The 27,045-nt window shown below is 46.0% G+C and overlaps 1 protein-coding gene across 1 annotated transcript in view; it reads right to left on the bottom strand.

The window, feature by feature from the left end:
- Positions 1–27,045, bottom strand: part of ITPKA (inositol-trisphosphate 3-kinase A) — a 58,914-nt gene that overhangs the window by 12,515 nt on the left and 19,354 nt on the right. Inside the window, exons 2-3 of the mRNA XM_045012173.1 lie at positions 4,549–4,645; positions 2,386–2,599 (exon numbers count right to left, since the gene is read on the bottom strand). Of these exons, the coding sequence (XP_044868108.1) occupies positions 2,386–2,599; positions 4,549–4,645 (311 nt within the window). The remainder of the gene's footprint in view (positions 1–2,385; positions 2,600–4,548; positions 4,646–27,045) is intronic.

Raw genomic sequence — 27,045 nt, 5'->3', positions numbered from 1 at the left:
AGCACTTTACCAACGATAATGGACTAAGCCTCACTCATTACACTCCAGTGAGGAAACTACTTTTCATCATCATCCCCATTTTACAGATGAAGAAACTGAGAAACAGGGACAAAGTGACTTGCCCAAAGTGACTTAATGAGTCTGTGGCATAACCCAGGACTTCTGACTCTCCATTTTTGCTCTAATTACATCCTTACCTATAACTAAATCCTACAGCCCTCCCCTGGTTATAGGGATCGGGAGAAACACTGGATTCCCATTCTGCACCATGACAAAGGAAAGCAAAGCTCAAATAGACCAGCAGTAGTAAACCCAAGACTGAATGACCCTGATGGGAGACTGAACGCCTCTCTCAGCTCAGGAGAGAGGAAAAAACTAACTCCAGGCATGGCTACTTTTTGAGGCCCCTGGAGCCTTGTGAGGCTACATACCCCACGCATTGCGCAGAACAGGACAGAAAATAACCCTGCAGCTGATTAAAAAAAGAAAACGTGTAATGCAAATTATATGCTGGACCAGAGCTCATAGCAAAAGGTGGCCCAGGGTCAGATTGAGAGGGTGGGAGGGGGCGGGGGAAGCTCTGCCCATGTGAGTTACCGCTCACTGTCGATTTTGCAGTTATTCAAAACAGAGTTGTGCATGCATGCTTTCTGAGCTCCACTGGGCTGCTTGGGCTAGTCTCTCCCTCACTGGGGCTTGAACGTGCCCATTGGCTCTTCTAGGCTCCTTGACTAGGGAGAAATAAGTGGTAGCATCTCCCAAACGCCACCCATGTGGGTCACTAAAATGACAGTCACTCTGTGCAGTGAAGACATAGCCTGTTAGTCCAGGTGACTGGCACCCCAGTCTGAGCACCCAGGTTAGCCTCCCACTTGTGAAAGCGTTCTTAGAGCAGAGCCCTTCTCATGTTACTGCATCCTCAGAAGTTTCTGCACATGCCCGGGTGTGTGTGGGGGCATATCCCCTGGTTCTTTGTGAGGAGATGCTCTAGGATTCTTTCCCAGTCACCTGTGTCAATTGTGGGAGAACCCGTCTGTTCTGCGGGGGGCGGGGGGGGCAGGAGGGGGCATATAGGAAGGCGCTGGAGGGATTTAGCTGGCATCCTCACTACAAAGTGGGCAGGTTCCAGCCCAAGATAAAGTGGAGCTCAGACTTTAACCCACCCCCCAGCCAAGTAAGCTAGCATGATCTTAAAAGCATCTCCACCCCAAATTTGCTGGGTTTACTGTGTAAATGGGAGTGAGGGGTTGGGCTGAGACCCGGATAAAAGCCTAAGCTAATTATGCAGCGAACACCTTCAGAGTAAACTATGCAGAGCTGGGCACAATTTCTGTCCACACTAGACTTTTTTTAAATCTTGAGTTAACTGACTGAAAATTTACATGAGATACTTAACATGCTTGTTATGGCTCATGTGGACATTCCCTCTGCATTAAGAACTTGAGTTCACTGACAATTAACTCCAGGTAAAGAAGTCTAGTGAATCATCTGAGTCACCCGCTCACTGAGATGCATGGGACAGTTCACACTTCTCAGAGTCATTGTTCCAGGCTCTCTGCAGACTTGTTCATTTATTGGTGAGGCGTGGTTCATATTTTTTGAGGTTTTCTTCACAGCCACAACAACTAGACACGTTAAAATGCAAGCAGAGATTCTGGAGAACAAGACAGCAGAAACAGAGAGGTGGTTCCTAGACCCTGACTATCAGTCCTGTTTTCCCAGGCAGGAATAGCTGTACTCCCAGGACTCACTGGCAGCTTTGGAGAGGAGATGTCAGGTTACAATTCAGTTATCCATGTTTGGGAAGGTAATTTGACTCTTGATTTTTGAGCGATGTTTTGTACTCAGAATGGTTAATAAACTGGCCATAAGTGAGCTATGTCACGTGGGTTGTTGTTTTTTCTTTACTCTCCCTAAGTCAAGTCCTATCAGGCAGGTGCTAAGTAAGCTCACATCAATCTGCCCCACTAGATAAGTCAGACTTGACCAAGATAGCATCTAAGGAGGAGAAAGAGGTCAGTGTCCAGAGGCCAGGTAGGTCACACTACTCCAGGAATGACCCCACCCTTGACCTGGGTAGGGTCACCCTATGTACAGACTAATGCAGCTACTACTCTGAAACCTATTGAAGGGATCATCCTCCCTATGAGCTTCAGGAAATCTTCCAAGAAGAGATTTCCCACTGCACCAACGTCCATGTGATGTGTTTTGGGAATGACACCAACTAACTCATGTCACTAGTAGGCCCTCTGCCCAGGCTTCAACCTGAGTCCCCAGAAATGAGTGCTTCATCCATCGTGCACATCATCACCCCCAGTCCACCCATTCCCCAAATTAACCACATGTACTGTATGTAGAAATCAGGATCCTTTTCACATCTCCCACCTGATCCCCATCTTACAGTCCATGACACAAGGCCCTTCAAAGTCAGCGAGCAAGTCATCCAGTTGAATGTATTTCTCGCCATCTCTCTCTACCACCCCATGGAAGACAGGGACACAGGAGCGCAGAGGATCTTTCATCAGCAGCTCAAAGCACTCCTTTTCATTCTCAGAGAAGCGCTTCAGAATCGTATCGCTGTCAGCTGCCTTGAAACTCCCTGCAAAAAAAAAATTGACACATGCTGATAAGGCCAGTCTTTGTAAGAGGGAAACACCTGCACTCCCCCTTCACCCACTTCACTCTCCTGCACCAGATAAAGAGTTCCCCTGAACAGGAAAGATAACACACTCCTTGTAAAAAATAAAAGCACCCAATGCAAACACAGCTATTGGCTGTGAAAGTCCATTTGGACAAGTTCCCATACAGGAATTTATTGCTCCAAGGAGTATGGCTAGGCCAAGCTATGTTTTTTCCATGCTAAAGTATTCATAAGAGAATTAACACAGCTAGCTGTGTTAAAACCCACGGGAAATATAATGGGCCAGACTGCATTAATATGCTGACAGCCGGGCTCTTTTTAAAGCTATCCAATGTTTCCAGTGTGGGATGTGCTCCTGAAATCAGCCCAATGTCGTACCTGCAGTGCTTGTGAGTAGCAGGGTGGGGATCAGTTCCTGATCATTAAGCAGCAGCAATCCACAGCCAGGAGCCAAACACTGCCTCTTTAATACATACACCCCCAACACATACACCTCCACCTACTGCAACTCCTTTGGAGCCTTGCTAATCTACAGGTGCAAAGTGTAGCTCAATTGTTTTACAACCCTGGATTTGCATGGTATACAGTGTAAACTATACAGTGCTTTCAGGCAGAATGGTAATAACATCCGAGGAGAGAGATACGTTAATCCACATGGCCTGAAACAAACTTGGGCCCTGAAGTTAGAGCTGGTGTTAAGCTTCTGCCTCACTTTCACCCTTTATCACACCATGACCTTGCACACTCAGCCATTACATCTGGTCCTTCTCCGATGTGCCCCAGAATCCTTTGCACCAGTGCATCAGAGGAAGTGCCAGGTGTAATGTTGACCAGCGTTTCAGTTCACGGAGAACTCCTGGAATCAGAGAAGACTAGCTGCAAGTGATGGGTCAAAATCCACTTCCAGAAACCCAGATACAAGGGAACTGGAGCAGATTCATGATCCCTGCTCCTTCTCCAGACAAGTGCTGGAAACCACTATAATGGCTCCTCCCACCCCCACCCCATCCAGATTGCTAACCACTGTGCTAGCGCTTTGGGAGTAGGGAACATGTAGGAATCAATTGAAACAAGAGAAGCAAATCTGATGGCACCTCCTTGTATTCTGCCTTATGAATAACCTAAAACTTGACCTAGGGGTGCTTCTATTAAGTACTACAGACACCAAAGTAGACTCACGCTGCCTGAGCAGCCCCTCGCCTGCTCTTCCCACACTTGCACTGATGCACAAATGACACAGACTTTCAACACAAACACCCACATGCTGGGCTTTTCTTTCCCACCAGGTTCATTTTCCTCTTGAGGTGTTAGATTCAGAGGAGGTTTTGGGATGGATTTAGAAATGCTCCCATCACCTTGGCTGAAACATACTCACACGTGGAGATGAATCCTTCTTCCCACTGCAAACCCAGACACAACCCCCAGGTAAGATTGGGAGAGGCTGCTAATGGGTGCACTAGTTACTTGAGTGAGGAATGAGACAGCAGAAACCTTTTCCTAATCGACTGGGGAAGCAGCAGGGCTCCAATTTCCCCAGCCAATCTCTTGCTGGTTCTTCCCCAATATAGATTTCCCCCATACCACCTTCTAAGGAGTGCTTTATGTGGCCACTCCTTTCAGCCTGATGGTTCCCCAAACTACTGCCTTGCTCTCCTCCAAGCCTAAAGTCTGACCTCGCCCACCTGAAAACAGATTCTTCTACTCCACAGAGGCACATGGTGTCCAGACACGGCTGGCTTTCCCTGAACTGAACCAACCACCACATTACCCCATCATGACCGAAAGGAAGAGCCTCTTCACAAAATCCCCATTCATACCAACAGAAGCTTCAGGAAGATTTGAAACCAGGCTGCTGTCTGACATCCTCCTGGTTCCAGAGACAAAAGATCTGAAATTGCACCTCTCACCTGTGTGCCCAGCCAGCTGCACCCATGAATAGCGCTTCTTGAAGGGGCTGATGACTGGCAAGTTGACCATCGTTTTAATTGTATGCCATGATTTTTTCTGTAATACAGAGGAGAAAAACAATTAAACAGGGCAACCTCTGAAATGCCCCTGCACCCGCAATGTGCCAAGCGATCCGAAACGTGCACTCAGCTCCACTCAGGGCCGGCTCCAGGCACCAGCTTATCAAGCAGGTGCTTGGGGCAGCCACTCTGGAGCGGGACAGCACTTTCAGGTATTCGGCGGCAATTCGGCAGAGGGTCCCTCACTCCCGCTCGGAGCAAAGGACCTCCCGCCGAATTGCCGCAGATCGTGACTGCAGCTTTTGGGGGGAGGGGGGAAGAGGGCGCTGCTTGGGGCGGCAAAACCCCTGGAGCCGGCCCTGGCTCCACTGCCCCCTGCCTGCTCCATAAGTGCCATAAATGCCCAAGGTAGATCTGGCACTACACCCAACATGATCACCACTGAAGAGATGGATGTCAAGCCGTGTGGGCTATTAAAGATACTTGATTCACTTTAAAAATAAAAAATAAAATAAAATGCCCCCAGAAACCCCACTGGCCATAAGAAAACAGTCAGCAGGAAATTTAAAAGTGGCACTTTGTGATACACATGGCATAGGCCTGTAATTCCCAGCATGGGTAAACCAAGGGTATGTCTACACTGAAAAAAAAAAAGAAAAAAGATCCTACACCAGTAAATCTCAGAGACCAACTCACTCAAGCTCATGGGGTTTGAGCTACACAGCTAAAAATAGCAGTGTGCCGACAGGAGCCCAGGCTCTGAAATCCAGTGAGAGGGGTTGGGTCTCAGAGCCGGGGCTCAAGCCCATGTCTGAACGTCTAGACTGCTATTTTTAGCCCCTAGGCTGAGCTCCCTAAGCCCGAGGCAGTTGACACAGGCTCTGATGTGCCTTGTGTGCCTTAAGTGCTTTAGAATCATAAGATTGGAAGGGACTTCAGAATACCATCTAATCCAACCCCCTGCTCAAAGCAGGACCTTATCCCCAACTAAATCATCCCAGCCAGGGCTTTGTCAAGCCTGACCTTGAAAACCTCTAAGGAAGAAGATTCCATCACCTCCCTAGGTAACACATTCCAGTGCTTCACCACCCTCCTAGTGAAAAAGTTTTTCCTAATATCCAACCTAAACCTCCTCCACTGCAACTTGAGACCATTACTCCTTGTTCTATCATCTGGTACTACTGAGAACAGTCTAGATACATTCTCTTTGGAACCCCCTTTCAGGTAGCTGAAAGCAGCTATCAAATCCCCCCTTGTTCTTCTCTTCTGCTGACTAAATAATCCCAGTTCTTTCAACCTCTCCTCATAAGTCATGTGCTCCAGCCCCCCTAATCATTTTTGTTGCCCTCTGCTGGACTCTTTCCAATTTTTCCACATCCTTCTTGTAGTGTGGGGCCCAAAACTGGAGGCCTCACCAGTGCCAAACAGAGGGAAATGATCACGTCCCTCCATCTGCTGGCAACACTTCTACTTATACAGCCCAAAATGCTGTTAGCCTTCTTGGCAACAAGGGCACACTGTTGACTCATATCCAGCTTCTCGTCCACTGTAACCCCTAGGTCCTTTTCTGCAGAACTGCTGCCTAGCCATTTAGTCCCTAGTCTGTAGCAGTGCATGGGATTCTTCCGTCCTAAGTGCAGGACTCTGCACTTGTCCTTGTTGAACCTCATCATATTTATTTTGGCCCAATCCTCTAATTTGTCTAGGTCCCTCTGTATCCTATCCCTACCATCCAGCATATCTACCACTCCTCCCAGTTTAGCGCCATCTGCAAACTTGCTGAGGGTGCAATCCACACAATCCTCCAGCTCATTAATAAAGATATTGAGCAAAACCAGCCCCAGGACCGATCCCTTGGGCACTCCACTTGATACCAGCTGCCAACTAGACATGAAGCCATTGATCACTACCCGTTGAGCCCGATGATCTAGCCAGCTTTCTATCCACCTTACCGTCCATTCATCCAGCCCATGCCTCTTTAACTTGCTGGCAAGAATACTATCAAAAGCTTTGCTAAAGTCAAGGAATGACACGTCCTCTCATCATAGAAGGCGATTAGGTTAGTCAGGCATGATTTGCCCTTGGTGAATCCATGCTGACTGTTCCTGATCACTTTCCTCTCCTCAAAGTGCTTCAGAATTGATTCCTTGAGGACCTGCTCCATGATTTTTCCAGGGACTGAGGTGAGGCTGACTGACCTGTAGTTCCCTGAATCCTCCTCCTTCTCTTTTTTAAAGATGGGCACTACATTAGCCTTTTTCCAGTCATCCGGGACCTCGCCCAATCACCATGAGTTTTCAAAGATAATGGCCAGTGGCTCTGCAATCACATCCACCAACTCCTTTAGCACCCTCGGATGCAGTGCATCCAGCCCCATGGACTTGTGCTCGTCCAGCTTTTCTAAATAGTCCTGAACCACTTCTTTCTCCACAGAGGGCTGGTCACCTCTTCCCCATATTGTGCTGCCCAGTGCAGTAGTCTGGGAGCTGACCTTGTTCGTGAAGACCGAGGCGAAAAAAGCATTGAGTACATTAACTTTTTCCACATCCTCTGTCACTAGGTGCCTTAACGTGCCTAGTGTGGTCGCGGTGCAGCGCTGGGAGAATTTTGCTCTTTAAAAAAAAAACAAAAAAAACCACACCTCCACAAGGGGCGTGGCTCCCAGTGCCAGTGCACTGTCTACACAGGTGCTTTACAGCGCTGAAACTTGTTGTGCTCAGAGGGGTGTTTTTTCACACCCCTGAACGAGAAAGTTGCAGCGCTGTAAATTGCCAGTGTAGACAAGCCCTAAGACTCACTGATGTGGGAGGAGAGTGGCAGGGGTTGCCACATAGATATACCTACACACACACCAGGTCTGCTCAAGCCAATGCCTAAAAATAGCAGTGTGGACACGGCACCATGGGAGTCGGGCTAGCTAGCATGTTGGGCTAGCTGCCCCGAGTATGTATCCAGGGGGTTGAGCAGGATTATACTCAGGGGGCTAGTCTGAGCCACCACCCACACCACACTGCTATTTTAAAGCACTCATTCAAGCAGAGCTAGTGCATTTCTGTCTATGTGCACTGGGAATTACACCACCCAGCGGCTGTGTAGATGTACCATAGCGTTAGAACCACGTTTTGCAGATGCTCTTGTGAGTACATATGTATTTATACTCCTGCACACCTGAGAAATGGACACAGAAGGCCTAACACTGTAAGCACCACCGTCTCTCCCACAGGCCTTCAGGCTTGTCTCACAGGCCTAATCAGGGCCAGTGCAGGGATGTTTCGCACTCTAGGCGAAACTTCCACCTTGCGCCCTCCCCTGCCCCGAGCCCCCCCCCCCTCCCCCCGCAGCAGCTTTCCCCCTCCGCCCTGAGGTGCCCCCCCCGGCAGAAGCTCCCCCCCTCCGCCCTGTGGCACCCCCTCTGTCCCAGCTCACCCCTGCCCCAGCTCCTCCCCACCCTGATTGGCGCCGCAAGCCTGGGAGGCGGGAGAAGTGAAGCGGCCACGTTGTGCTCGGGGAGGAGGTGGGGCAGGGGTGAGCTGGAGCGGGAAGTTCCCCTGTGTGCCGCCTCCCCCTTACTTGCTGCAGGCGGCCCTCCCCATGCTCCCCTGCCCCAGTGCCCTCCACCTAAATGCCGGTGGCAACCGAAGATCCGGCCACCATGGTCGCTGCCGAAGAAAATGGTGCCCCCCAAATGCTAGCGCCCATGGCGTCCGCCTAGGTCGCCTAAATGGTTGCACCGGCCCTGGGCCTAATCCTAACCAGCAGGTGTCATCTACAAAGTTTCAGAGGTACAGCTACCCTTATTTCAATTCTGGGGTCGCCAATCCCCCTCTGGCACCCACTTAAGGTAGGATATAGAATCTTTTCCAGGTTGTGGAGTTCTCTTTCTTCTCCTTCTCCCCCTCCCCCAACCCTGTTAAAATGTAACAAGAGCAGTCATTGCTACTGCCTCCTTGCTCTGTCACCTCTGTGCAGCTGCTCTGTTTGAATACTATAGCAGGCAGAAGAGGAAACACAGCAGCTGCTGAGAAACAGCTGCTGAGTGGACGCTCAAAAGAAAATAGCCTTTAAAAAGAGAACTCAAAAAGGTCTCACCCTCTGGAACTGAAACGGAGGTGAGTAAGAATAATAATCCATCATAACATTTACACATTTATATAGCACTTTTCATCCTGAAGGATCCCAGAGTACTTTGCAAACTACTTGCACAGGAATCATTTCATCCAACACTGAAATGCAGCCACTGCAGGAGTTGGACACAGCAGCTGTTTAACAACCCACAGCAAATCTATTTAACATATGCTACTCAGCCTTTTGGCTAAGATCAAACATAGCCTAAGCTTTGGGTGTGATTTTTTTCAGATGGCTCCCAGTGACTTCAGTGGAAGCAGATTAGGTCTATGCCAAACACTCTGGAAAATCCTATCTTTAATATCTACTGTATCCTCTATCGGGGGATTTTAGCTTACAATTGCAGGGGAACTGATCCATCTCTAACTTCTATGATCCGAGGAAGTTAAGAATACAAAAACTGACACTGCAGAAAAAAAGTCTGTAGGCAGAATGTACCTCAACAGCAAAATTTAGCCTGCCCATCATTTTCCACCCATGCTCTTTTATCTTGTTTATAATAAGGTCTTCTCTACTTATGTTGGTCAGCATGTGAATAAGAAAACACGATGGATGACTTACAAGTGCAGCAGGAAGTAGTGTTGGTGATGCAGTAGCTGACACTTTCTTCAAAGGGCTTGTCTACACAGGAAAATTATACCAGTCTAAGGAAAGGTATGGATTTAAACACTACAGTTATACCAGTATAACACACACACCATGGACACTCTTATTCTAGAAAAAAAGAGAGCCTTTTCCAGGTTAGCTTATGTTGCTTTGGTAGCAGTTTAAGCTAAGCCCCAAAAAGCCACTCTTATTCAGAATAAGTGTGTCCACACAGGGAGTTATACTGGCATAACTATATTGATTTAACTATGCCAGTATAACTGGGAAGTTACCCACATAGCAAGTCCTTAGTCAGTACTAAAGAAATGTTCCAGAATGATGTTAAGGGATTAGGGTGACCATTTGCAAAAAATCAGGACAGGGTAGGGTATAATAGGCATCTATATAAGACAAAGCCCTGAATCAGGGACTGTCCCTATAAAATTGGGACATCTAATCACCCTAGAAGGAACATGGTGTTGCTGGAGGTGTTCTCTCTCAGAGGATACATAAAACTCAGGTCTTGGCCATTTGGGATCGTGAAAAATCCAACAGCACTTAATGCAAAAGCAGGGATGTTATCCAAACTGGAATTTAGCTAGGACACTCTGCAAGGGAATTTAGACTTGCAATTTCCAGTGGATTTCATGTTCTTCATTATTTGTCCTAAACTATTCTATAGCATTACCGTGTTTAACAGCTGCTGGACTCCCTCCCAGAGGTGGCTGCACTGCAGTAGTAGGGAAAATTATTCTTACATACAGTTTATAAACTGCTGTGGAATCCTTCTGAATAAAAGGTACTATGTAAAGTAAAGATGTCTGATCTTCTTCTTCTAGTACACAATATAGTATCTTTTTCTGTAGAGTCTACTTTCTAGCTTTAGTGGATAACAGAAGCACTCTCTCAAACCAGCAACTACTCTCTGTTTCCATTAAACATGGCCAAGGTCCTCAATTACCAAACAAGCAGTCAAAATCAAAAGGCTCAGAAGACTCCCTTTGATGCAGCTTCCACAGAAATCAAGCTTTTCAATCCACCTCAGCTTTCAGTGTAGAGCTCCCTTTTCTTCTCATCCCCCAATGAGAAATCAGCTGGGCCCGGCACCCCTACCATATACATCACACACTCATCTTAATGTCCAACCTCTAACATTGAATGCTGTCTGCTAATGATTCATAATACACATTGAGAAGCAGAGCTTTTCTAGGAATGCATGTCAGCTTTCAATGTACACAGCACATTCCAGTGGCTCTCTCTCCTCCCACCCAGCCTGAAGCAGCTACAGTGAATGCTTGCACTGTTCGTGTGAAAGACACAGCGGGCCAAATTCAGCCTTAACATCAGCAGGCATAGCTCCCATTGACTTCAACAATAACTGCACCCACTTAGACTAAGGCGGATTTTGATCCGATGTGTTAGAGATACTCCTGGAGCAGGGGCGGCTCAATGTTTTTTGCCTCCCCAAGCACGGCAGTCAGGCGGCCTTCGGCGGCGTGACGTTTCTGCAGTCAGGCGGTGTTTCTGCGAGTGATCTGCCGGTCCCGCACCTTCGCGTACCCGCCGCCGAATTGCCGCCCTCACAGCGACCAGCAGCCTGCTCCCCATGGCTTGCCACCCCAGGCACACGCTTGCTGCGCTGGTGCCTGGAGCTGCCCCTGTCCTGGAGTAAGCATTTGCCTTTCAAATTTCTCAGACACTGCACAGATACTTCCCTCCAAAGGAAGAGAAAACATGGTGATCAGGCCATCAAGGAAAGGCCTGCTGCTCTGGAATCCAGTGCCGTCGCTGGATGTTACTATCAACAGGGGTTCCCACAGATGAACTCTCCCCTCTATCCCCCACTGGAATTTCTAGAGTCCAGCCTCACTGAAGTGTCTCTGCTGGCAAGCAATAAGGGTTGAGTGCTCTTGGAGTAGTGGTGTGAGTAGGAGGGTGAGCAGAGTGTGGGTCTGTTGTGGGAAGAATCTTTCTCACTTCTATTTCTAAAGCAGGATCTCTTCCTCTTTGTCAGCAATGGTTTATCAGTTTTCAAAGCGCAGCTTCATACAGCAATGGGAAAGGGGACTGTAGCAACTGCTTAACACACGTGCTCTCTCTTGCACTATCTATGCTCCCTTATCCCTCTGTTCTTCTAGGTACAGAATCAGTATTCTATGCCACCTGTACACATCCAGAGACGTTCCAGTTTCTCTACCCCTCTATGACCTGAAAAAGGGAAATCCTGGCTCCACTGATTCACTTTTATCTACTTCATGGGATCAATATAGCTCATCAATAAATTAAAAGCCCCCAAAAACCAACATTAGCATTGGGATCTGTGAAATAATTAGCTACTCATGTTGGGGACCTAGATAGCCCTAAGCAGAATGCATGGGAAAATGGGGGGAAATTCCACATAAAAGTTTGCTGATTTTTTTTCCATTTTTCAATCAATTTGAAACTTCCCAACCAGATCTAGTGCCTAAGCAAGTTAGTCACAAGCAACACACAAGAGTTGGTAACTAAAGCAGTAGATCCATGATATAATTAAGTTCCACATCTTCAGCAGACAGATCTTACCAAAACTGCATGGTGATAGTAAACTTTAAAAATGGGGATTTGAAAAATAAAAAGAGGAAGCCAGTCAAGATGACTCTAAAGGCAAACATGAGGACATTATAATTCTTAGACTCAGCATTGAAGCTACTGAGGAAACCCATAACAGAGACACAGATGGTATGCAAGATAGGAAGAAGGTAAAGAAGGGAAAATGACATCTCATATCAGTATCAAGCATGGAGAGATCACCTCAAAAGACAACCTTTGCACAAAGGACATTCCAATGACACTAAGACTGGCTAGGAGTAGAGCGGAAGAGAAATCATGAACTTCATGGAGGATAACTGTGTAAGAACGAAGCTGGCAGATGGGCAGCAGTGAATTTGGGGACTCATGGTCTGATATAATCCTTCTCAGCTGTTCTGGATCATCTTGAGCATTCTAAGCCCTTATTAACATAGAACATAGTGCTCAAGGGAGGCATGGCAGTAGCCCTGTTCCAGAGCAGGAACTATGGAAAGCTTGCTCTATCCTGGTGCTAAAATGCACTGGCATGACATTGGCCAGCTAAGACAGGCAATTACATTGCCAACCTACTCATCGCTTGGTACACGCGGCTCCTGCCTACATGCTTGAGCCACTCTGAAGCTCTGAGATGGACAGAATATTTCTGGCCATTGGTTCTTGCCTAGATGGCGCCCCCACAAGTGCTGCTTATGGTAGGTCCATTGCTTGTGTGACCATGTTTTCTGCACAGCATCCTAGGTTCAGGATAACCCAGAATATATATCTCTATATCAATCCATGTCAAATCACTGAGTTCCCTCCCTCAATGAGTCTACTCTAAAACTTTGGGAGGCGATATACTCTCCCTCCAGGGGACAGAAGAGGACAAAGAAGATTTCTCACACACACACTTTTGTGAAAGGCTCACATAAGTGAATCCTAGTCTGACAAACACTTATGCCTGTATATAACTTTCCTCACGCAAACAGCCTCACTGACTTAAAGGCTACACATATGCACAAGTGCTTGCAGAATCAGGCCCTACTGAAACACTGAAACTAACTATACAAAAGTGCTGGCTAATACACTAAGTAAACAAATGGAAAAATACTCCCCACTCCCAAGATCTGTCCGTTCTAATAATCTTAGGAGTTACTTGAAACTATTGTAAGTTAAAAAAAAGTCACAAAAACATGACCTAAATTGACAGCATTCCTTAAACTATTCATTTTTTCCCCATTCTCAGAAGCAAGGTGGAGGAGTACTTGTGCCAGATTTGGTCATTTTTCACAACAATTTTGCAAGGCTGCAGTAAACACTGATCCTTGAATCCTTTTCCCCAAGAAAGCCTCAGCAGCTCTTTTTGTCCGTGATCCTGCTGCTTTTTTTTCCCCCTGGATAACTCACGCTACATAATGCAAGCCTACACAAGCCCATAAAGAGCTATTATGACAGCAAGAAACAAAAGGAAGGGGGAAGATTTTCTTTATAATCTTTTTTTAAAACTTTTATAGAAAGAGTGAAATTAATTGCCATCCATCATCACTTATACTCTGTTCCCCTCTTTACATCATTTGGGCTGCTTGTGTAACTTTTAGGCCCTGGTCCTGCAACTAGATCCATGCAGGTGGACCTTGGTCCCACACAGAGCCCCCCTGACCACAACAGGGCTATGTATAGGCATAAGGGTACTCATGTGGATTCAGCTGCAGGAGCAGGACCTATAATTGTTAAAAGATTACAATGTTGGTCTCAGGTTAATACTTAATATACAAGTGTTCACATGACACAAATCACATATTGTGAAACTGGCACTGAGTGGAACCCTCGCTGGAAGTCTCTTCACTAGAAGCTAACACTTGAATGTGCATGTAGGAGGCTAACCTACCTACACATCATTGGAGTTGGCCCTAGGATTGCAAAATAATAATTTTTGACATTAGAAAATGTAGGATAAAAGAATTGCTCAGACCATTAAAAGAAACAGCATTCTATGAGCAGGGAATGGGTAGGTAATCAGTTAATCATGAAGAATATGATTGCATTTAGGGACTAGTGCTGTGTTTCATGTATATGCATATTACTCATACGCCAATGTCTTTTCTTCTTGTACCACTTCGTCTTTCTCTTCTGCTGTTCTCATTTGTCCCGTTCTCTCTTTTTCCTTCATATTCATTATGGGCTAGACTCCACTACCCATATTCATTCTGGGTAATGCCTTATTCTGCAGGTAGTCCCACTGAAACAATGGGGCTATTCATGAAGAAAGCTACTCCTCATTGTAAATAGAGTGGCAAGATCTAGCCCTGTATAATTTAGTCTTTATTAATATTTGTACTGAAAATTATAGCTCTTTTGAACTTTGCATACTTTTTGCAGTTTTATTATATTTACTTAAGTTTTACTGTATGTACATTTCTTTATTTAAAAAAACAGCAAAGCTAATATTTATTTTTTAGAAAAACAAGTTCATAAGCCTCAATAAAAATGATTTAACCATGTCTTAAAAAACCAAAACTCCTTAACTCTTTTGAGAGCATCACTTTAGGTTATTAAAAGTGGAATAATTCTGAAATCTACTTCATTTTTCATCATTCATACTTTTGCCTGTAATTCAGTTTGGATGGTGAAACTAGTCTCGTCAGTTTCGTTTTGCTTCTAAGCATTCTCTCTTTGTGGTTCTCATGTACTGTATTACCTGAGTGATGCAATGTTGGACTTGCAAATGCACAAAACCTAATTATGGAGCCAAACTTACAGGGTTGGGGTTTTTCTTTTTTGTTTTTTGTTTTCTTTAAGAAATTGAAACTAACCAGATCAAATTTGGGCACTGGCCATCCCACTGCATATATGTCAATCAATTAATACCTACAGTCACTCCAAAAAAGGTTTCTAGAGAAACCCACTGGGACTAGACAGTTGCCAAGTCCAGGCAGGCACTAATCTAATTTAAATAAACTGCAACTATATCTGCCTACTTATGAGTGACCATGACCAATTCACTGCAGCATTATACCGAGAGCTGGTCATAAAGATTCTGATGAAATAATTTTTTTCATTGGAACTTGCCAATTTGTCAAAAATGAAGTATTCCATAGAGACAGTTCAATTTTAAAGTTCCTCTGGATACCAGGCAGGACTCTAATGGTTTCCTGCCAGCTTACCCACCCAGCTCCTTGCCTGCTGGGGAGCCTGGGTTTCCAGAGCCCATGGCTCCAGGACAGCTGACCAGGTGGACTGCCTCAGAGCCTGGCTCCATCCCCTCTTGAAATATGGAAATCCGTCACATAGCAGAATACCTTTCTCTACCCAATTCTAGTATAACAACGAATTTGTATTACCGAGGGAGATAGCCTCTATGTTCTTTCAATCTTGGGCTTACCCACATTACCTGTCATTCCACACCCAAGGGGTCACCTTCTCCTGCAACACACTTCTTGTTTGCTCCATTTCAAGTTTCCCTACCCTGCCCTGCCAAGCTACCATCTTCTTTCTGCTGGGTAAGAAGAAAAACTATTCAGTGTAATTGCTAGTTCTTTCTTGGTAGTCCTGAACAGATTCTATACAACTATGTCAACTTTCATCCTAAATTCAGCCCTACCTCCCTCCTCCCCCAAAAATTGCTCACCACCTTTTGCAAATATCTCTTTGTAAATCCCATCTCAACTGCTGTACAAAGATGTTTCTGCAATGTTCATAGTCATCCCAGTTCTCAAGAGGGCAGGGGAAAAGTGAGAAAGAAAGGCACTGAGCTTGTCCTTGAATCAAACCCACAGAGACAGACTGTACTGACAAAGTGCTGTCCAGCTGCAGTCATGCAAGTAGCAAACCCTACACATTTGCTTAATCCTGCTACACATTTGTCTGTGGCTTGTGCACTTGCACACAAGAAAGAAATGCAGCGGAAAGAAATTTAGCCACCTCTGCTTATGAAAAGATTACGGTTATTAGATATTTTTTCCCTCAATAGGTACAGACCAGTTAAGTAAGGTGGCATGTTTGTGAGGTCAGATTTTAGGCCTGGGAAACAGTTTTAAAATACCAGATATAGTGAGTAAGATTTTGATCTTCCTTTGCGACTGAACTTTCTCAAATATACAGAAACAAGTTAAAACGTTCTCCTCACAGCCTATTAAGATTCTAGGACTTTGTCCTTTACTGCCCAAATCAAAAGTGTTTATAAATTCGGGCTCGCTCTATGCTCTGAGAACTGAAGATACCTACAGGACTAAAGAACACAATGAGGCAGAAATGGAGAAAAAGGATAGGGGACAATGGGGCCCTGGCCCTTCTCACATACTTGCTGGAGGGCAGCATTGCTGCTTCACATTTAGGGGGAAATTCTGCACTTGGATATGGAAGTGGGTCCCACATAAGTCAATAGGGGCCCTGGGTGAGGAATTGAGGAGTACAGTTGGCCCACAGCTAAAGAGCATAATGTCCAAAACAAGAAACAAGCCTGCAGACACAATCTAGGGCACTGGTTTTTTCTGATTTCAGTAGCCAGTTTCCCCATTTTGGCCCCTTATTAAAGGATTCCAACATCCAGGGTTGAGGAGCTAGTAGCTGCCAAGCACACTGACCACTTGTTTGAATCAAATATGAATTATAGATTTTGAGACGAAAATCTTTTTGCGGAGGAGTAAGTCAGTAACAGGAGTGCCACCAGGGCAAGCTCTGACAAGAGACTGAACAAACATGCACACACCTCTTAAAAGTCAAGGCTGCAAGCACAGCAACTGAACCAGTTCAAGGCAGGGCAGAGCTCTTCCCGCAAATAACTTATGTTATTACCACAGCATGCTCCTTCCCCTCACTGGGGAAGAGAGGAGAAGAAAGAGGGATCTGATACACAAAAGAGAAGACAATTATTCCTCAGCAACCCTTCCAGTTGAGCCTGTTTGACACCAGACAACGAGGTAGGTAGGCCTAGATTCAAAGCTTAGTCTACTATGCTGACTTTCACCTGCGTAGTCAGGCCCAGAGCCCTACAACAACAACCACCACCAACATCTACTGGAATTTGGGGGTTGCAGTTGTAGATAATGGGCCACATCCTGAGCTGTCATATGTCACTGTAGCTCCATTGACTTCAATGGAGCTAGGCCAATTTACACCTAGCTGAGGATCAGGCCTAGTAACTGCAGCCCACTTTCTGCCACTGGATTAATGCTGCCCCAAGAGTGATTGGCACTGACCAGAGAGGAAGTAAAGTCAGGGTGGCTGGATGATGCGCTGATTCAAGCATATCACTGAGCAACCTCTGCTAGTGGGACTCCTTTGGAGCCCTAACCTCACTGATATTGACCCCACCCCCACCCCACCCGTGGAATCCCCAAGGGAGAGGCAGCAATGTCAACACTGCCTGCCTTCCAACTGAGTGAATACCACTGTGGTGCAGGGATGCCAGCTGCAGCAGGGAGATTTAATCTACACCTCCCCTTGCCAACATGGCTGATTTTAGCACAAACCTAAGGAAGAATGGATGGCAAAGGAAAAAAAAACCCAACACAATTGTGTGTATTACAGGGGCATCTCCCTGATCAGTGTCACTAATCAGACCACTAAGCAAAAAGTGTTACTACAGCTCAACCTCACTCTCTCTCTCCCCCCAGCACCCAACTTGTGAAGATATTAACAGACTGCAGAAACCGGAAGCATCAAGGGTTGGGTGCACTCAGCCATGGCTGAGGGACACAGATGCTCACACATGCTTCGGCAGGTGTATCCTCTGTCTGCCGGGTTCTGATTTCCTGTTTGTACTACAGTCAGGACGGGATGGCTAGTCCTTCCGAGTGATGAGAAATATTCAGTGATATAAGCCAAAACAAAAACAAAACAAAAAAAACCTTGCAAGACACAAACCTTGCGTCCCCACATTTTCCCCTCCACCATGACTCAGTGCATTACTTAGCACAGTGCATAACCCCTTTGATGTGCTGCTCTTAAGAATGCTTGGCAAATCTGCAGAACACTCGCAGTGACTAGGGGAAGCAGGACCTTCAGGAAAGAAAAACTGGGTGATAGGAGGGGGAGAGGAATTGATGTTTAGCATGGGGCAGAGTTCCTAAGAGCACCTTATCTTCGTTCCCAGCACACACCTGGATTCATTCCATGATTCCAGATGCACTTTCCCTCTCCACACCACAGAGATAGTACTGCAGAGGCCCTGCCTGCTATTTTGTAATTCTGGAACAGTACCTGCTCCCTGAACAGGGCCTAGGGGTAAAAATTTATGAATCTTAAAATTAAATAATTCAGCAAACAGAGAATTAAAAATCTCTGGATGCATGTGTGGCATACAAATAAAACTGACAGGTTTTGACCACCTTCTCCTCCAAAGAAGAACTTCAAAACCACCAACTTAATTCACCCCATCATTACCCTCCTCAAATAATAAATGAGCCTTGCACCAGGACATGGTGGTCAGCAAACTAGAGTACTGTTGGTCCATCAGGGAAGCAAGCTCCAGAGCGGATGGCCCTTGGTCATATCTCTAGTCCCCCAGAGGTCAAACGTTGGGACTGTTTGCATAAGCACGGGAGTTCATCTCAACAGCCTCAATGGTGATGGGGAGAGAGCTGGACTCTGAAGTATCTTCTGAATACCCGGAGCAGACATCTTTGTCACACCCTCAAAATGCTTCCCTTTACCTATCACCACCACCTTCAAGCTGTCTGATGTGACTATTTCACCCAGGAACTGGGAAAGCAAAGAAACTGCACTGTTCAGGTCCAAAGAAAAACACAGAGCTAAGTGCCTTTCAGCCCAACACCTCCCACTGTCTCCCAAAGTGTCATCATGTCTATGTTGAAGAGGCGGGGTGGCAGAATGGGATCCTGTTGCTTCCAGCATGAGAGCCCTGATGGACCAACAGTACTCTAGTTTGTCTAATCAATGCCTTCGTTCTCTAATCAATGCATTATAAATGGACAGATGTGCAATTTCCCAGCATCATGATCCAGGGCCCCTTAGAAGGAAAGAATAGAGCAAGACTCCATCCACCACTGCCAGTGCAAAAGGACAGTCAACAATACCTCATGAAATAGAGGCCACTGACTGATCTAAAAGCAATCAGCATGGTCACTTGATTTCTGCCCATCACTAGTAGAAGGTCTACACTACAGTGGCACAGCTATGGAGCTGCATCTGTGCTGCTAAAGCACCGCAGATGCTGTCTACATTGATGGAAAGGGTTTTTCCATCCATGTAGTTAACCCACCTCTCCAAGAGGTGGTAGTTAGGTTGATGGAAGAATTCTTCTGTTAACCTGGCCACATCTACACAGAGGGTTAGGTTGACCTAACTAAGTCACAGAGGTTGTGAAATTTCACAGCCTTGAGCAATGTAGCTAGGGTCGATCTAATTTTTAAGTGTAAACCAGGCCTAAGTGTTCCTTAGCAAGTAAAACCACAGTTTCCATATCAAACCCAGGCCAAAAGCCAAGGAAGTCAAAAGGACATTATATGGCATCAAAGCTACTTAGTCACAATATTTTCTTTCAGTTTCATCACCGGGATATTAAAGACAGTGTAATAATTTGCAAGACTGTTGGACAATTGTTAGCCAGAGTGTTAGAAAGAGAATATTTCTTCAGCTGGGGCCAAGAGTTGCTCATTTAAGGAAAGCTGATACTTTCCACTCCCATAGGAAGGCACAAGCAATCTCTACCAACAGTCCCAGTACTTCATCACCACCACAACACTTTGCTTTAACACGCTGTAAAAGGCATCGGTCCAGTTGTAGTGGCAGGATGGGCCTCTCCCATACCCCCCAGAATCTCAGCAGAACTGAATAAAATTGATCCAGAGAAGCCCCCTCCTAACATGGTCCTGAGATGGTCAATCCTGAAGGAAACTGATAATATACAAGATGATAATGGAACATTCCTCACAGCCGGATACAAACTGACTCACTTTCAGGGCAGAGGCAGTCAAGATTTAACCAGGCTGTCCACCACCTGGAACAGTTTTGCTGGTAAACTGATCATCATTTAGCAGATGGCAAATAAAATCTTTCCTATGCTTTAAAAATAGTTATAGCACAAGACTTGAGGTTGCCACGCTGACACAGAAAATGTCTTAACTTTATAACTTCTGCTGTGCTCTATGTACATCATCCGTCACAGATCATCTAATGCCACAGTAACCCAAGAGGTAAGGATGTTTAGGAGAGTTGATGTTGATAGTCAAGAACAAAATATCATAATGTCCTTGTAGGCCATCAAAAGAATGGACCCCCAGCTATGTAGCATAATCCCTTAGTGATGTCTGAAATCCAAACAGATCCATCATTCTCCATGGGCAGACCAATATAATAGGTCCAATAGCCAACACAACCAAGAGTGGTCAGGGTGAAATTAATCATATGCAATGTAAAATATAAATGTACTTACTACAAAATGCCAGTGTTGGCTCTGCATATCAGTCAGAGATATGATGCATGGGCAATGAGCCAGGAAAGATCCTAATTCGCCCAGGGGTGTGCACATGGCAGGGGAGGGGTGTGTGCTCTGCATCATTCATTAGGACAGTGCAGATAGTTAGCCCCACTCTACCAGCTGGTACAGAGCTGGGGGCTAAGTCATGGTTCTACCCCTGTGGGTGATTTGCTTACCCTGAAGAAATCTGTATTTAAGGTAGAATGTTGATGAAAAGTGAGGAAATTCCAAAATCTTAATACTGCCCCATTATCCTTGAACATGCTTCCCCATCTGCCACTCAGATACCTGCCACATACCAACATTATCAAAGAGAGAACTTTGCAGTTTTCAAGCCAATATGATCTCATCAGCTGCTTATGGGCCAGAGATATTTGCCTTCTCAACCCTATGAGCATGGACCAGAAACCACATATTTCATATGTTAACTGTACCACAGGCTGCCTCCATCCAGCCTCCTGCAATGAGCACTGACCATAATGTAGTTCAGCCGCCCCATACTGACATACACACTAGAGGCTAACCACTACCATGTTCACCCAGACAGACACACAGGCCATAAATACATATAGTACCAAACATACTCTCCCAATATCTGTCTGAGTTCCCCCCTGTACCTAAAAGGAGGGCAGGGGACATAGGGTTATAACATCATACGATGAAAGACTACAATGTTGTAATTCATGTATGCAATAGGAAAGGAGGGGAAGGATGACAGTAGAGTTAGAGCTACGATAGGAACCTTAACTGTGATATTCCTAACATTTATATCATTGGTTTGTTTTGATAACTTTAATGTTCTAAAATGTTGTAAATAAAATGAATGATCCATTTACAATCTTAACTCTCTCCAAGCAAGGTTTGTCTGTAAATTAGCATTTTTTTAAAAAATAATTGTAAATATGTGAATAGTTTATGGATAAGTGCATCTTCAAAAAATTTAAATACATAGAGATGTTTTTTCTTCCCAAGCACAAGAAATAAACTCCACTAATGAGTGTCCAATAGTTATGGCAGGGGACCAGAAGTCAGGATTTATGGGTTTTAGTCAGAGCTCTGCCACCGACTCACTGTGTGACCTTGTACTAGTCTCATATTCTCTCTGCATTCCAGTTTCCCCAATTAGAGAGAAGACCACCTATTTCACAGGGGTACTGAAAGGGCTGATTCATTAGTGCTTGTAAAGCATTTTGAGACCTTCAGATAGAAGCCAGTGTATAATGTAAGCGCAAAGTGTTATTCAAATCTAAAAAATAAATGCTGTGAAAGGGGCTGATCAAACATGCAGATAGTAGTAACAGTTCTGCTGCTGCTGTGCTAATCTACCACAAAGCAAAGTCCAATATTCCATCTCACTCCTCCGCCTTTCCGTCCTCTAGACCAACACCCCATACCCCTCTGAAAGGTTACAAACAGTTACTGTTTCATCTAGTATGTACTCTAATGTATAGATAGGGCCCAGCCTCTGGAAAGGAATGCAACTGTCAACATACCATGACATCGTTACTAAAGGGGTGTGGTATTTACCTACAGGAAAGCCACATCCTTAAGCAATTGCTTTGCTTAATAACTCACCACTTTAAGGTCGTCATTGTGTGAGTGTTCCAAACCACTGTATTAAAAGCAGGGTGGATAAAAAACAATGATTTTTTTAATCAGTTTTTCTATTTAAATCAGATTTTTTTGATAAAATGCTTTTGGAGGAAAAAAAACCCTATTTAAAGATAGTTTTAATTAAGATAGTTCAAAAATATCTCATCATGGAATAGAGAATTTATAATCCAATTCTATAGTATGAGAATATATTCATGTAATGTTTAAGAAAAGTTTTGTAAATGAATTCCAATAGTTCATGGATTAGGGACCCAATTTTATGGGGTTCCAGGCGCTTCTGTACAGATTATTTAAATTAATCTTTCTATCTACCCAATGGGACTCAGTGCTCAGTCTAGAAGATACTATCAGAGATGCTTAGTTTTGCAGTTCTCAAACTGTGGATTTGTCTCTCCAGAGATAACATCCTTGTTAACAACAAAAATGTTTTAAAAATAAATAGAGAGGTGAGAAATAACAGACCTCAACCCTACTGTCCCTCTGCAAATTTGTGTACACAGAGTCAATCCTTTACCTCTCTAAAAGTGCAAAGTTTCAAAAAGTTCAATGAATAGAAGATTGTTGGGGGAAGAATAGATCTGGACAAGGAGAAGTCTTGAGATAAATGTGAGAAGGGAGGGACAGGCAGTAGAAACAAAAGTGAAACTGTTTGAGCAGCATGTTCCAGAAGTCTTGAGGTCTTTGAGTGTAGCCCTCATTGAGATCTACCACACCATTCTCTCACTAGAAGGGAAAACCTATAATAGCAGTAGGCTGTAAGAGAGACCCAGTTTGGGAATAAGAATCATTCAAGAAATATATGTTTGCTGATGATGTTTTAAAGAAAGTCGCACCAGTGAACTGGTGGAAGTCACTTAAGCCTGGTCTACACTAGGCGTTTAAACCGGTTTTAGGAGCGCAAAACCGATTTAACGCCACAACCGTCCACACTAGGAGGCACCATATATCGATTTTAATGGCTCTTTAAACCGGTTTCTGTACTCCTCCCTAACGAGAGGAGTAACGCTAGTATCGGTATTAAAATATCGGATTAGGGTTAGTGTGGACGCTGATCGACGGCATTGGCCTCCGGGAGCTATCCCACAGTGCACCAGTGACCGCTCTGGACAGCATTCTGAACTCGGATGCACTGGCCAGGTAGACAGGAAAAGCCCCGCGAACTTTTGAAATTCATTTCCTGCTTCCCCAGCGTGGAGATCTCATCTCATCAGCACAGGTGACAACGCACAGCTCATCAGCACAGTTAACAATGCAGTCTCCTGAGAATCGTAAAAGAGCCCCAGCATGGACTGCACGGGAGGTACTGGATCTGATCGCTATCTGGGGAGAGGATTCAGTGCTAACAGAACTGCGTTCCAAAAGACGAAATGAAAAAGTATTTGAAAGAATTTCTAAGGCTATGACGGATAAAGGCCACAGCCGGGACTCAGTGCAGTGCAGAGTGAAAGTTAAGGAGCTCAGACAAGGCTACCAGAAAACCAAAGAAGCAAACGGAAAGTCCGGGGCAGGTCGAAAAACATGCCGCTTCTATGCTGAGCTGCATGCAATTTTAGGGGGCTGCGCCACAAGTACCCCACCCCTGATCGTGGATTCCGAGGTGGGGGTTGTAATCTCTGCCATGGCTGAGGATTATGCAGACGGGGAAGATGAAGATGAAGAAGAGGAGGAAGACCTAGCAGAGAGCACACAGCACTCCGTGAGCCCCAGCAGCCAGGAGCTTTTTATCACCCTGACGGAATTACCGTCCTCCCAGCCCTCACAAGCGGAATTACCGTCCTCCCAGCCCTCACAAGCCACTATCCCAGACAATGACGCCATGGAAGGGAGCTCTGGTGAGTGTACCTTTGCAAATAGCAAACATTGTTTTTTTAACCAAGCCTTTTTTAATGATTGATTTGCCCTGAGGACTTGGGATGCATTCGCAGACAGTATAGTTACTTAGAACAGTTTGTTAACATGTCCGGGGATTGAGAGGAAATCCTCCAGGGACATCTCGATGAAGCGCTCCTGTAGGTACTCCAGAAGCCTTTGCAGAAGGTTTCTGGGCAAGGCAGCCTTGTTCCGCCCACCGTGGTAGGACACTTTACCACGCCATGCATGTAGCAAGTAATCAGGTATCATTGCGTGGCAAAGCATAGCAGCGTATGGTCCCGGTGACTGCTGGCATTCAAGAAGCATCCGTTCTTTATCTTGTTCTGTTATCCTCAGCAAAGTGATATCGTTCAGGATAACCTGTTTAAAAATCAGGAATTTAAGTAAGGGGGGTGGCCATTTTTCTACTGGGTTCGTGGAATGCATCAGCTTAAAAAAAAAAACTTTCCTGCACGTAGAGAAGCGGGGGGAGGGGAGGAGTGAAATGCCGATGATCTTTTCTGTGTTTGGTCACCGGCGATCTTCCCCAAGGTACCAGACACGCAGGGGGTGGGGGGTGGGAAGGGTGTTGATTAGCAGGGAGCTAGCGTGGTATTAGCCATGCGTTGGGGGGAGGGGTAAATCACTGCAGAAGCCGAAAGACAGTGGCTTACCATGGCCGCATGCAAGCTGAATTCTGATGCCTGGACCTGTGTCTGAGAGATGTGTAACTGCAGAGCTGCAGGCACTCACTATTAAGATGAAAAATGCGACCTTGTAGGGAAATCACATGTGCTAGGTGAATACTGCTTTTCACTGTGAAAGAGTATAACCATTGTTCTGTAAAATGTATCTTTCTAAATATTTATCTCCCTCATGCAGCTGCAAATTTTTCAACCATCCCTCCTCCATCCCAAAGGCTAGCACAGATAAGGCGGAGGAAAAAGAAGACGCGAGATGAGATGTTCTCGGATATTATGGAAGTTACACACAATGAAAGAGCTCATCTGAATGAGTGGAAGGACGTGGTTTCAAATTACAGGAAAGAGGCCAGTGAACGTGAGGACAGGAGGGATGAACGTGAGGACAGGAGGGACAACCGAGATGAGAGGTGGCGGCAGGAAGACCGGCAGGAAAATCAGCGGTGGCGGCAGGAAGATCAGCGGTGGCAGGATGCAACTCTGGGGCTGCTGCGTGATCAAACTGACATGCTCCGGCGTCTTGTGGAGCTTCAGGAACGGCAGCAGGATCACAGAGTGCCGCTGCAGCCCCTGTATAACCACCCTCATCCCTCACCATGTTCCACATCCTCCTCACCCAGACGTGTAAGAACGCGTGGGGGGAGGCTCCGTGCACCCGCCCACTCCACCCCCGTGGACAGCCCAACCAGAAGGCTGTCGTTACTGTGAATTTTTTTTAATGGCCTTCTCCATCCCTCCTATCCTCCTCCCAAACCACACCCTTACTTCTCTATCTCTTTTTATAATGAATCAATAAAGAATTCATGCTTTTTAAATGAGAGTGACTTTATTTGCATAAGTAAGCTGTACTCGAAGGGGGTGGGGGAGTTGCTTACAGGGACTGAGTCAATCAAGGGGGTTGGGTGTTCATCAACAAACACAGCAGTCACACTGTACCCTGGCCATTGATGAAGCTCGTTTTCAAAGCTTCTCTGATGCGCACCGCTTCCTGGTGTGCTCTTCTAATCTCCCTGGTGTCTGGCTGCGCGTAATCAGCGGCCAGGTGATTTGCCTCAGCCTCCCACCCCGCCATAAAGGTCTCCCCCTTACTCTCACAGAGATTGTGGAGAATACAGCAAGCAGTAATAACATAGGGGACATTGGTTTGGCTGAGGTCTGAGCGAGTCAGTAATGTCCGCCAGCGCGCCTTTAAACGGCCAAATGCACATTCCACCACCATTCTGCACTTGCTCAGCCTGTAACTGAACAGATCCTGACCACTGTCCAGGCTGCCTGTGTATGGCTTCATGAGCCATGGCATCAAGGGGTAGGCTGGGTCCCCCAGGATAACGACAGGCATTTCAACATCCCCAACTGTTATTTTCTGGTCTGGGAAGTAATTCCCTTGCTGCAGCCGTTTAAACAGAGTAGTGCTTCTGAAGACGCGAGCGTCATGAACCCTCCCTGGCCATCCCACGTGGATGTTTGTGAAACGTCCCTTGTGATCTACCAGTGCTTGCAGCACCATTGAAAAGTACCCCTTCCGGTTTACGTACTGGGTGCCCTGGCGCTGCGGTGCCAAGATAGGGATATGGGTTCCATCTATCGCCCCACCACAGTTAGGGAATCCCATTGCAGCAAAGCCATCCACTATGGACTGCACATTTCCCAGAGTCACAACCTTTCGTAGCAGCAGCTTAGTGATTGCTTTGGCTACTTGCATCACAGCAGCCCCCACAGTAGATTTTCCAACTCCAAATTGATTCCCGACTGACCGGTAGCTGTCTGGCGTTGCAAGCTTCCACAGGGCTATTGCCACTCGCTTCTCTACTGTGAGGGCTGCTCTCATCTTGGTATTATGGCGTTTCAGGGCAGGGGCAAGCAAGTCACAAAGTTCCATGAAAGTGCCCTTACGCATGCGAAAGTTTCGCAGCCACTGGGAATCGTCCCACACCTGCAACACAATGCGGTCCCACCAGTCAGTGCTTGTTTCCCGGGCCCAAAATCGGCGTTCAATAGATAGAATCTGCCCCATTACCATCAGGATCTCCAAAGCGCAGGGGCCCGTGGTTTGAGAGAATTCTGTGTCTACGTCCTCATCACTGTCATCGCCGCGCTGCCGTATCCGCCTCCTCCTCGCCTCGGATTGAAGGTCCTGGTTCACCATAGACTGCACGAGAGTGCGCGAGGTGTTTAAAACATTCACGATTGCGGTATGGAGCTGAGCAGGGTCCATGCTTGCTGTGCTATGGCGTCTGCACAGTTCACCAAGCAAAAAAAGGCGCGAAACGGTTGTCTGCTGCTCAGGGAGGGAGGGGTGAGGCTGTACCCAGAACCACACGCGACAATGATTTTTGCCCCATCAGGCACTGGGATCTCAACCCGGAAATGCCAAGGGGCGGGGGAGGCTGCGGGAACTATGGGATAGCTACGGGATAGCTACCCACAATGCAACGCTCCAGAAATCGACGCTAGCCTCGGACCATGGACGCACACTACCGATTTAATGTGTTTAGTGTGGCCGCGCGCACTCGATTTTATAAAATCTGTTTTACAAAACCGGTTTATGCAAATTCGGAATAGTCCCGTAGTGTA

This window comes from Mauremys mutica, chromosome 4 (assembly GCF_020497125.1).
Source record: "Mauremys mutica isolate MM-2020 ecotype Southern chromosome 4, ASM2049712v1, whole genome shotgun sequence".
In the NCBI taxonomy this organism is placed as follows: domain Eukaryota; kingdom Metazoa; phylum Chordata; order Testudines; family Geoemydidae; genus Mauremys; species Mauremys mutica.
Note: the sequence above shows the minus strand (reverse complement) of the source record. Positions and strands in the feature narration are given on the sequence as shown.